The following is a 13,217-nucleotide window of genomic DNA, read 5'->3' as shown; positions in this document are numbered from 1 at the left end:
GATAGATAGATAGATAGATAGATAGATAGATAGATAGATAGATAGATGGCACAGGGTTAGTTGAAAATGAAGGGGTCAAATCTGGAGAATAAAATTAAGGGGTGAAAGAGAATTATACTAGGAGAAGGAGAAAGGGAGAGGTAGAATGGGGTAAATTATCTCACAAAAAAAAACAGAAAAGGCTCTTACAGTGGAGGGGAAACAGGGGATGGTGAGAGGGAATGAGTGAATCTTATTCTCATAGGATTTGACTTAAGGAGGGAAAACATACACACTCAATTGGGTATGGAAATTTGTCTTGCTCTACAGGAAAATGGTGGGGGAAGGGGACAAGCGAGTAGGGGGATAATAAAGAGGAGGGCAGATTGGGAAATGGGGTAATCAGAAGCAAATACTTCTGAGGAGGGACAGGGTCCAAAGAAAGAATAGAATAAATGGGGGGAGTGGGATAGGATTAAGGGAAATAGAGTTAGTTTGTCACAGCATGTCTACTATGGAAGTATTTTGCATAACTGCACATATATAACCTATATTTAGTTGCTTGCCTTATCAATGAGGGTGGGTGGGGAGGGAGGAAGGGAGAAAATTTGGAACCCAAAATTTTGAAAACACATGTTTAAAAAAAATGTTTTCACATGCAACTGGGAAATAAGAAATACAGGAAATGGGGTACAGAAATCCATCCTGCCCTACAGGAAAATTGAAGGGATGAGAGAGGGGGGGGAGAGACAGAAGGAAAGGCAGACTAGGAGAAGGGGTATTCAGAATGCATGCCATCTTGGGGTATTGGGAGGGCCGAGATGGGGTGAAAATTTGGAACTTGAAATCTTGTGGAAGTAAATGTTGAAAACCAAAAAAATTAAAATTACCATTAAAAAATTAATTGGAAACTAAATAATCTAATCCTAAAGTATGAATGGATAAAAGAACAAAATAGAGAAATAATCAATAATTTCACTAAAGAGAGACAATAATGAGGCAATATACCAAAATTTATGGGATGCAGCCAAACCAATACTTAAGGCAAATTTTATATGTCTAAACATCAATACTTACATCAATAAAATAGTGAAAGAGTAGATCAATGAATTGGGAGTGGAACTAAAAAAAAAGAACAAATTTTAAATCCCAATTAATCACCAAATTAGAAATTCCAAAAATCAAAGGAAAGATTTATAAAACTGAAAGAAAAAACAACATCCAAATAACAAATAAAAGTAAGGCTGGCTTTCTGGGGGAAAAAAAAAACTATAAAATAGATCATCTATCAGTTAATTTGATTTAAAAAAAAGAAGAAAAAATTGCCCTTATCAATAATGAAAAGAGTGGATTCACCACCCCTGAAGAAGAAATTAAAGTAATTACTAAGAGCTATTTTGCCCAATTATATGCCTATAAATCTGATAATCTAAGTGAAATGGAAGAATATTTACAAAAATATCAACTGACCATATTTATAGAAGAGGAAATAATCCTATCTTAGAAAAAGAAATTGAAAAAGCCATCAATGATCTCCCAGAGGAAAATATTGCCCTGACACAGATGGATTCACAAATGACTCTACCAAATATTTAAATAACAACTAATTCCAATACCATGTAAACTATTTGTAAAAATAAGCAAAGGAGTCCAACCAGATTCTTTTTACAACATTAAAGTAGTACTTATACATAAGACAGGGAGAGGAAAAAAAAGAAGAAAAAAACAGAAAAAACTAAAGACCAATTTCTTCAATGTATATTGATGCAAAAATTTTAAATAAAATGCAAGCATGGAGATTATAGCAATATATCACAAAGATTATACACTATAACCAGGGGGAATTTGTAGCAGGAATGCAGAGCTGGTTCAATATTAGGAAAATTAACAGCATAATTTACCATATTAATAACAAAACCAACAGAAATCATATGATTATCTCAATAGATGCAGAAAAAGCTTCTGACAAAACACAACACTTAATCCTCTTCAAAAAATTTGAATGGAGATTTTCTTGAAATGATATGTATTATTTATCTAAAACCATCAGCAAGCCTTATCTGTAATGGGGAAAAGCTAGAAGCCTTCACAATAAGACCAGAGTGAAACAAGAAAGCCATTATTTGCACTCTTCCCAAACATTATACTAGAAATACTAGCTATAGTAATAAGAAAAGAAAAAAAATGAATTTGAGTACTCAATGAGAAAACAAAAGAATCATTCATTTTAGATGATAGGATGGTATACTGAAAGAATCCTAGAGAATCAATTGAAAAATTAGTTGAAATTCTTAACAATTTCAAGGAAGTTGCAGGATATAAAATAAACCCACATAAATTATCACAAATAAAGTCAGATCTAAACAATTAGAAAAATCTCAATTGCTCATGGGTAGGCCAAGCCAATATAATAAAAATGACAATTCTACCTAAATTACTTTACTTATTCAGCATCATACCAATTAAATTACCAAAAACTATTTTATTGAGGTAGAAAAATAATAACAAAATTTGCTTGGAAGAAAAAAGGTCAAGAATCAATTTTTAAATCTTTTTTTAAATGTGAAGGAAGGTAGCCTAGAAGTACCAAATCTCAAGCTCTATTACACAGCAGCAATCATCAAAATAATCTGGCACTGACTAACAAATACAGTGGTGAACCAGTGAAATAGATTAGGTATACAGTACATGATAGTAAATGACCATAGTAATCTAGTGTCTGATAAATTCTAAAACCAAAGCTTTTGGAACAAGAATTCACTTTCTAACAAAAATTGTTGGGAAACTTGAAACATAGATTGGCAGAGAGTAGGTATAGACCAACATTTCATATCATATAGGAAGATAAGGTCAAAATGGATACATTATTTAGACATAAGTGTGATGTCATAAGCTAATTAAGGAAGCATGTCATCTTACCGTCAAATCTGTGGATAAGATAGGAATTTATAGCAAAATAAGACATAGCATTATAGAAGTAAAATGGTAATTTTGATTACATTCAATTGAAAATATTTTGCACAAACAAATCCAATGCAGACAAGATTAGATGGAAAGGAGAAAACTGAGGGGAGGAGGAATTACAGCAAGTTTCTCTGTTAAAAGCTTCATCTCTAAAATATATAGAAAACTGAGTCAAATCTATAAGAATGTCATGCCCCAGTTAACAATCAACAGAAATGAATAGCCAATTTTCAGAAGAAAAAAATTTAAGTTATCTCTAGTCATATGAAAAATGTTTTAAGTCACTACTGATTAGCAAAATGCAAATTGGAACAACTCTATGGTACCATTTTACACCCATCAGATTGGATAATATGACAAAAAAGGGAAAAAAAACAAATGTTGGAAGGTATTTGGAGAAACAGGGACACTAATGCTCTGTTGGTGGAGTTATAAACTTCCAACCATTTTGGAAAGCACTTTGGAACTATGCCCAAAGGCTATAAAACTGCATACCCTTGGACATGGTAATACTACTACTGTGTCTGTAACCAAAAGAGATCCAAAAAAAAAAAAAGGAAAAGGAAAAGGACTTATACGTACAAAACTATTTTTAGAAGCTCTTTTTTATGTTGGCAAAAATTGGAAATTGAGGGGATGCCTATCAATTGAGGAATTGCTGAACAAGTTGTGGTTTATGTTTGTTATAGAAAATTATTGTGCTGTATGAAATTATGGACAGGTTGGCATCAGAGAAACCTAGAAACACTTGTAGGAACTGATGCAAAGTGAAATATGCAGAATTAGGAGGACATTATACTCAATAACAGAAATATTGTACAATGATCAATTGTGAATGAAGCTGTTCTTGGCAATACAATGATCCAAGACAATTCAGAAAGACTTATGATGAAAAATGCTATCTACCTCCAGAGAATGAATTGATGGAATATGAATGCAGATTGAAGCATATTTTTTTATTTTCTTTATTTTAATTGGTATTTTTGTCTGTTTTCTTTTATAACATAGATGATACAAAAATATGTTTTGCATGACTGCACATGTATAATCTATGACAAATTGTTTTCCTTCTCAAAGGGGGGGTGGAGTGCAAAAAAGATGGAGAGAATTTGGAATTCAAATTTAAAAAAATAAATATTAAAGCTGTTTTTAAATGTAACTGGAAAAAATAAAATCTATTTTTTTAATTTTTAAAAAAGTAATTTGTGGAAGAAGAAGAAGAAGAAGACCCTTTGGGCTCAAGTTTTCCTCAGATAGATTCATGGATGAGATAAGTAGAATTAAGCACTTTCAGGTTTTCCCAAAAGTTTTCTCAGGGCCATTTTCACCTCCTTATTCCTCAGGCTATAAATGAGAGGGTTGAGGGCAGGTGTGAAAACCTCATAAAACACAGAAACAATCTTATTGTATTCTGGAGAGGATAGAGACTTAGGCTTTAAGTAAAGAGACATTATAGTCCCAAAATATAGGGTGACAACCAGAAGATGGGAAGAGCAAGTAGAGAAGGCTTTTCTTCGTCCCTGGGCAGAGCGAATTCTCAGAACAGCAATGATGATGTGTGCATAGGAAAGGATGATGAATGTGATAGGGGACAAAAGGGTAAAGATGCAGAGAACATGCATTACCAACTCTGCATGGGTTGTGTCAGTACAAGAGAGATGCAGTAGGGCAGGCATTTCACACAAAAGATGATTGATGGCATTATTATAGCAGAATGAGAGCTGGAATGTGGCAATTGTATCTACTGCAGAAAATATAAAGCCACCCAACCATGATGCAGCAGCCAGCATCCCACAAATCCCCCAGTTCATTGTGACTGAGTACCTTAAGGGGTCTCGAATGGCAACATAGCGGTCATAGGCCATCACTGAGAGGATATAGCATTCTGCAATACCAAAGGACAGGGATGTATAGACCTGTATGACACAGCGGGAGTAGGAGATGGACTTTCTCTCTGCCAAGAAGTGTACCAGCATCTGTGGAAACACACAGGATGTGAAACAGACTTCTATACAGGATAAATTAGTGAGGAAGAAGTACATAGGTGTGTGGAGGCGTGAATCTCTCAATATCAGCAACATAATGAGCAGGTTCCCCAGCAAGATCATCAAGTAGACCATAAGGAAGATCAAGAAGAGGTACACCTGGAGTTCAGGCCAGCTGGAGAGGCCAAGGAGGAGGAACTCAGTCACTGAGGTGAGGTTGCTGCTCTCCATCTTGTTTATGGGTCTACTGAAAGAACATGGAAAGTTTGGCTACAAAGCATTTTATATTCCTGTTTTCCTCTCAGTGGAACTATTGGAAGAACATATAGATATTATGGAGTCACATGTATTATGTATTATTATTACAAATCACTTTATAGCCATTATTTTGTATCATTCTCACTGTAACCATGTGAAACAGGCAGGATATTGATATATTTACATCTCAATTTTTTGATACCAAGGATATTGAGACTCAGAAAGTTGTGACTTTCAAATAATCTCACAGCTAATAAGAAGTAGACCTAACTCTTCTCCCTCCATAAATCCTGGCCTCTAAACACGCCTCTATTCTCCATATTCACAAAAGATGATCTGGCCTCTTACTTCACTGAGATCAAGGCAACCAATGAGAACTCCTCAAATTTCCCTCTCCTATCCCTTGTGGCCTATGAATAACTACTCCTGTTTTAGAGGAAGAAATAAACTTCTTTCTCCACAAGGGTGATCTCTTTCATTTCATCAAGGATACAGTTAAAGAGCAGCAATATGGTATAAGAGATAGAACATTGGACTTAGAATTAGGAGAGTTGTGAAACTCACTACCTGTATAGCTGGACAAGTCACCTGGCATCTCCCTGTGCCTCATTTCCTCATGTGTGAAATGTGGAAAATGATACTTGTACAATTATTTAGCTCATAGAGTTATAAAGATAATAGTTTATGAACCTTAAAGTTCTATGTAAATGATCAGAGGCTGAAGAGAGGCACTGGGCACATGAACAAGGCTAATCATTCCCTCCTATTTGCCACCACCTTTGTATAGATGGGACTGCAGATAGTTTTTCTTTTACATAAGTGGACCTTTCTGCTGACCTCTATGTAAAGCAGTTTTTACTTAATTCGCATTTGCCCATATTAGGAAGGGATGGAGGCAGGGAGGATTTATGCACCTCTTGAGGAAGGGGACCAGCACACATATGGTACAGGGACAGAGAATCAAAAGCAAGAGGAGAAACATAGGTACTGGGACCAGCCACATGTGGGCATGGCCAGAACTGAAAGGAGGAAAACCCCTCAGAGGCAGAAGCATGTTGACACGACACAAACAGTAGAAAAACGGGTAAGACACAGGGCTGGGGACAGACATATGGTACTTAAGTGCAGACTGACAAAAGACATATCCACCAGGGGTGGACACATGGGTGTGTGGGTAGAATGGGGCAAGGATGTGCTCTCTTGCCATGGGAGGTCTCAAACCACACTCCCGATCAGGCTGCAGTGGTGGAGGTCTCTCTACGTCTGTTCTGCTTTCATTAGAGGGCTTTTGCTTGTTTCATTCTTTGTGTTTAGGATTTTGGATGGGGGTTGTGGGGGACACCAGGGAGCACCAAGCTGAGGGTCGAGAGAGAGAGAGAGAGAGAGAGAGAGAGGATAGTACTATACAGCAAAGTTAAAAATATTTGGGAGGAATACAGATTTCTTTCAGAATTCATTATGGGAAGTTGCATTTTTATAATGTGAATTTATGTAGAGCAAGAACTGCTTCTACTTCTCTCCAGTTACTTTTAGTGTAGGGGGCTATTCCTTTCTAGCCACTTGCTCAGCACCTCCTGATCAGAAGAGTGCTTTTCTTTTCAAACTGGGCAACAGGAAACAATGACCTTGTCTCTTAATGCCAGCCATCTAATTATAACCTCCCCTACCCAAAACTGCTAACTCCTTTGCCTAGGAAGATGGAAGTTGAAGTATCTTTCTTTGCTCTGCACAATTGTAAAACTGAATCAATAGTTATCTATCTACAGTTTAAGCCCACAACCAGAGATTTTCTCTCCTGAAAAACACTGCAATTCTAAACCTCTCTCCCAGCCTGTATTTCTTTATAATCCTTCTTTCCCTCTCCTTTTCCTTCTCTCTTCTTCCCCTTCTCCTTCATCCTGTTTTATTGTTATTGTCATTATTATGATCATCATTGTCATTATCTTCGATATTTTTTCCTAGTACCTGGGATTACCTACTCATGACTTCCTCTCTCTGAGTCATAAGTACATAAGTCACAGTATTAGTCACAGCAACTATTCCCTTGACCCTGTGTGCTGGCTCTCTAAGTTGACTTACTTATTCTTTTATGCTTCTTTAACAACTCTCCACTCCCGGGTCCCTTAGGATAAGAATGGCTAATTTACCAATCACATTCTAGATCATGTCAGCCATGAGATAAGGGCTGGAATTGTTGGGTGATACCTGTTTTGACCACTAGGTGTCCATTTCTAGTATCCATATCTACTCAGCAATACCTGAAAGGGTACAACATAAATATAAATTATTGTTATAACTTTTTACCAGTTTTAGGAATTTATTCCTTCAATATTCATTCTTTCCCCTTCCACGTGTTTATGAACATTCTCCAATCTCCCCAGTTCTTTTTTTTTGTATTAAGTTCCTTTGTCTTTTTAAGCTATTCATCTACCATCTCATTTCTCTCCCCCAATTCAAAGACACATTTCTTGAAAAATGTAAGCGATGCCTCTACTTCCTCATGATCCACTCACTTCTCAGCCTTTTGCTACATGTATTCTGTTCACCTTACTGAAATGCTATCTCAAGGGTTATCAACTAGGAGCTTTTTCCCAATTCTTCTTCGTTCTCAGCATTCTCAGTCATCCTGATGGCTTCAAATATCATTTATAACTCTAATTTTATAACTCTAATTTATAACTCTAATTTCCCCACATTCATAGTAAATGACCTTCATTATTACTTCACTGAAATCAGTCCACAGTTGGAGATTTGGGTGGGTGGGAGACTAGAAAAAGGGAAGGGGGTTCAGTATCATAGCTTCTTTCCAAATGCTCCTCACTCAAGTCATGATAAAAAAAAATCTTTATTCTTGTGGAAGCTTCTGCCCATGCTTATCTTCTCCCAATCCCTTGTGGCTTCCTTCAGTCTCCCCTTCTCCAATTACATGTATCTTATTGATGAGATGGTTCCTTCTCCTACTCCTGAGCAGGATAATTGTCCTTTAACATGATCCCCTTCTAATTCAGCCAGTCAATAAGTGTTTATTAAGCTCTCACTATGTCCTGGGCACTGTGCTAATGAACTTATTTGAAACTTATAAAGGAATCATCTGTCATGGACCCATTTTTACAGTTAGTTTAAGATCAAATTGCTGACCTCCTATCAGTGATTAGATCCTTGGCTTTCAAGGACCATCTCTCTTATGTAGCTCAAAAGGTTGTTGTGAAAATAGTATTTTGTAAATTTTAAAGTGATAAAAATAAATTGTTATTCCTTCCTATATTGCTCCATCAATTATCCCCTCAACTAGCATGCATCTGCAGTTTTTCCCTTCCATTATTTCAAGCTTATACATGCATAGACATTTCTAAATCCAAAAAAATCCTACCCTAAGCCTTGCCCCCCCTCTCCAGCCACCATAAATCTTTCTCTACCCCTTCACAATCAAATTTCTTAAAAGTAATCTACACAATGTCTCTGGTTCCCTATTCACTCCTCAACATGTTGCTATATTATTTCTGTTCACCCTATTGATAGTACTCTGTCACAAGTTACCAATTATGACTTTATCACCCAATCCAAAGACCTTGGCTTCTGTGTGGTTTTTAATCCTATTGATTACCCTCTTCTTCTGTAGATACATTTTTCTCTTGGTTTCTGAAACATTACACTTTCTTTATTTATCTTCTACCTTTCTTAGTACTCCTTCATTACCTCCTTTATTGTTTCTTCATATTCATCCCAACCTCTTAATGTTGGTGTTCTTCACAGCTTGGTGCTAGCTGCCTTTCTCTCTCTCTCTCTCTCTCTCTCTCTCTCTCTCTCTCTCTCTCTCTCCCTCTCCCTCTCTCTCTCTCTGTCTCTCTGTTTCTCCTCCACTCCTGTCTTTCTCTCTCTCCCTTCCTATCTCTGTCTTTCCTTTTCTCTCACTCTCTGTCTCTATCTCTGTTTCTCTCTTTGTTTCTCAATCTCCCACCCATCTCCCCAGTCTCATAACTTCCTTCAGTATGATCCCTACAGAAATGATTCTCTCCTCAATAATTCTACTCCTGGTCTCTGTCCTGAGCTTAAGGTATAAACCTCAACTTCCACTAGTACATCAGTTCCCAAATGTATACCCACAGGTACCTCATGCTCAACATGTCCAAAACTAAACTTCTAATGTTTTCCTCAAAACCTGCTCTCTCTTCTGACTTTCTGATTTCTGTCATTTATACAAACATTCACTTGTTTTTATGTATCTTTATGTATCTTGCATTTAAATCCTATCTCTAAAGTTTCTGCCTAATTCAAACCATCATATAATATGTCTATTATGTCATAAAATGTCTAACTTCCTTCCCCTCTTCCCAACTACAATACTCACTAACCCAGTACATTACAAGCTACCTTAAAAACTCAAAAAGTACCTTAACTAATCCTTCTGCCTCTTATAGTCTCATGGATCTATGAATATACCCTTCATTCTGTTTCTCAAGTTATCTTCCTTAAGCACAGATATGAATAAATCTTCAAAACCCTCAAAAGCTCCCTACTGTCAATGCAATAAAGTTCAAATCTCTTTGCACAGAATTGAAATTTATACTTTTGAATACATGTGATAGAAATGCAATCAGTCAGAGAAATAGAACATCAGAATATCAGAGAAATAGAATCACCATATTTTACCTAAGATAAGTCTTGACCCCCTGGCCCTAGAATACTGATAGAACAATAAATGTGTAGGAATCTCTCTAGATTACTGCCCTCCTATAAACATCAACAGAGAAGGTAAAACTTTGCTTATCGGTGTAGTTTCCTTACCTGAACTTGGTCCTTTCAACCTCAGTGGTTCTGTGCATAGACTCTCCTTTTCCCCAAATCCAAGACTATTTATGGCTAAAAAACCAAAACATTGTTCAGATGTATTATTCTATGGATGGGGGTGGGACAAGAGAAATAACAATGCATTTGACCTGGACAAGATGTTTTTGGGGCCATATGAAGAAACAATGTGATTGAATGAAGTGAAGGTCCAAGTGTTTTGTGGTCAGGAGTAAAGATATGTCAGCAGCGGTGTTTGGAGCAGAATATTGGCATTTTTCTGTTATATGCTAGGAAGACATAAAAATTGCCTTTTTAGCCTACTTATTTGAAGACAAAAACATAGCTTGTTAAATTCTGAGACTTTACAGGGCCCTCTGGGGTTGTCTGCATAAAACAGAACTTAATTGTCCATGATTGAAGATACCCAGAAGTTGACAGAATTATTGAAGGAGAAAGAGGAAGAAGAGGAGAGCAGAAAATAAACCTAATAATGTTGAAGTAATAATCTCTATAAATTATGAAAAATGTTATGTAAAATACACAGAGGTGTCAAAATACTTTTTCTATACATAGGAAAACATCAATTTTACTTATTCTCACCATTCCACTTATAGCTAGGTAGATCAGTGGGTAGAGCATTCAACCTAGATTCAGGAAGACCTGAGTTAAAATCCAGCCTCAGATACTAACTAGCTAGTGGCACTGGGCAAGTCACTTAACCTCTGTTTGCCTCAGTTTTCTCATCTGTAAAATGGAAATATACACCCCCAAAGTTGTTGTGAAGATCAAATAACATAGTATTTGTAAAACATTTATATAATTCCTGACATATAGGAGCCACTATAGAAATGCTTGTTCCTGCCCTGCCCTTCTCCAGCACTTGAAAATTAGCCTCCTGGTCACTGATTTGTTTCTGAAATCTTCCATAGCCTTGAGCTGCCTGATCTGCTCCCCTAGACCTGCACTTACACTTTCTGACTTGAAAATTCCACTTACTTACCTTTACAAAGAAGGAGACTTGATCACCTTTAGATGTTTGGGTCTGGGTCAACATCTGGTATGGGAATGGGAGACTGAATCAGCCTTTCACACTAAAGCAGAAAGGGCATTTCAACAACATAGTGTCACTGGCACATAGTAGGCATGTAATAAATGGTTTATTGGATTGGATTATTGAATTTATAGAACAGAGTGACTGGGAATAATAATAGATCAAATATGACAATTTTATTTTCCACAGGGCTAATTTAGTACTTCCTTCATAAGTAAAAATCAGAATTTCAGAGCAATAGACTTTGAACACCTCAGATGGGCCCTACTTCATTAGAACCTACAAGTGCCATCTCAGCCCTGACACTCACTTTCACAGTTTATGTTGCTGTGATTGCTTTTCTGTTAGGAATTGAATGAGCCTTTAACTGCCCCAAATGGTGAGTTTTCATGTGGTATTCAAATAGAGACTCATAGAATTTGACAATTGGAAAGAAACTTAGAGGTCATTAAATCCAACCTCTTCTTTTTTTTAAGGTGAGAAAACTAAGACCCTGAAGGTCTTTCATGAAATACTGCCTCCCTCTCATATTACTCTATAAAATTCAGAATGGTTTGGAGGGGTAGTGGACGGAAAGTGTTATGCACCACAGTCTTGTTTCTGAGACACAAATTCTTTCATAAAATCTCTGAGTCAGAAGAAAGCTCAGAGAAACCCCCCCCCATAATATCCAGACTACATTTAAAGACCTGTAGTCAAGGGTAATCCATAACTTCCTGAGGCAGTTCATTTCACTCATGGACAGTTATACTTTTTAAGAAGTTTTTTTTTTTTCTCATATGGAGCAAAAACCAGTTTTATGCATTACTCCTAGTTAAACCCTCTAGGCCTAAGGAGAAAAGAAAATTTAATTCTTCCTTTATGAGGCAGGTCTACAAATCCTTAGAAAAACAACTAACATCTTTTCTCCCTCAGTTTCTTCAATCAATTCTCCCATGTCCTGTCTCCTTACCATATTGATGGCCCTATCACATATCATTTTGCAAATGTCATCCTTAAAATACAATTCCCAGAATTGGACACAATATTCTAGCTAAGTTCTGACTGGTGCAGAGTACAAAGGAATTATTAATTTTCTTGTTCTAGTTTTTCTGTTGCTTTCCACTCACATGGCCACCACTTTAGCTCAAGTCCTTATCAAATCTTTCATGGACTATAGAAAATAATTGAGCTTCCTGCTTCAAGTATCTCCCCTCTAAAATCCATACTCCACATAACTATCAAATTTATATTCTTAATGCAAAGATCTGACTATACTGTTATGCTACTCACAAAATTTCAATGATTCCCTATTGCCTCCAGGATACAACACAAACTCCTTTAGTGTTCAAAGCCATTTACAATCTGGCTCCAAATTATCTTTCTAGACTAATTTCCTATTCACTCCCCCTCTGTCACTCTCTATTCCCCAGATCTGGAAACATACAGAGACTAGAAAAAAGGTAATGTGACAAAGGAACATCAGTAATACTAACAAATAATAATAACAGTAATAATAACAAATAAGTAATACTAACAAATAATAACAATAACTGTCATTTTTTAGTGCTTCAAAGTGTGCAAAGTTTTTCTCATACATTACGTCATTTGATCCTCACAACCTCTGAGCTAAGCAGGCCCAAAGGTATTAAGCTTTCAGCCCATGGTAACCTAGTTATTTATTGCCTCAGGCAAGATTGACATACAGGTCTTCCTGACTCCAAGTTCAGAGTTCTATCTACTATATCATCTGACAAGAGGAAAAAAGAGGTGACTAAACTTTGAGTTAGGAAGACATAGGTTTCAATCTGCCTCTGACACTTACTAGCTAGGTCCAATGGGTGAGTCATTTGAACTTTTTTTTTTTAGGCAGTTGGGGTTAAGTGACTTGCCCAGGGTCATGCAGCTAGTAAGTGTCAAGTGTTTGGTCTGAGGCTGGATTTGAATTCAGGTCCTCCTGACTTCAGGTCTGGTGCTCTATCCACTGTGCCACCTAGCTGCCCCGAGTCATTTGACCTTTAAGCCTCAGTTTCTCCACCTGTAACATAGAGTTAGTAATTTTAGTTCCTATATCACTGGCTGATGGTAAAGCCTAAATAAGAAACTGAATATAAATCACTTCATAAACATTAAAGCACTGTACAGATAACATTATTATTATTCTTAATTATTACCATGTGTAAGAAATACAGTGAAGAATTTTCTGAGTGGGA

The 13,217-nt window shown here is 36.6% G+C and overlaps 1 protein-coding gene across 1 annotated transcript; it reads right to left on the bottom strand.

The window, feature by feature from the left end:
• Window positions 1-4,223: 4,223 nt before the first annotated feature.
• LOC114053962 (olfactory receptor 1030-like) lies at window positions 4,224-5,159 on the bottom strand. The gene has a single exon (XM_027877088.1). It carries the CDS (start codon window positions 5,157-5,159, stop codon window positions 4,224-4,226), a length of 936 nt encoding a protein of 311 aa, XP_027732889.1.
• Between the last annotated feature and the right edge of the window lie 8,058 nt (window positions 5,160-13,217).

Source organism: Vombatus ursinus, unplaced genomic scaffold, assembly GCF_900497805.2.
Source record: "Vombatus ursinus unplaced genomic scaffold, bare-nosed wombat genome assembly UNPS02004213.1, whole genome shotgun sequence".
NCBI lineage: Eukaryota > Metazoa > Chordata > Mammalia > Diprotodontia > Vombatidae > Vombatus > Vombatus ursinus.
This window is presented reverse-complemented; position numbering and strand designations above follow the sequence as displayed.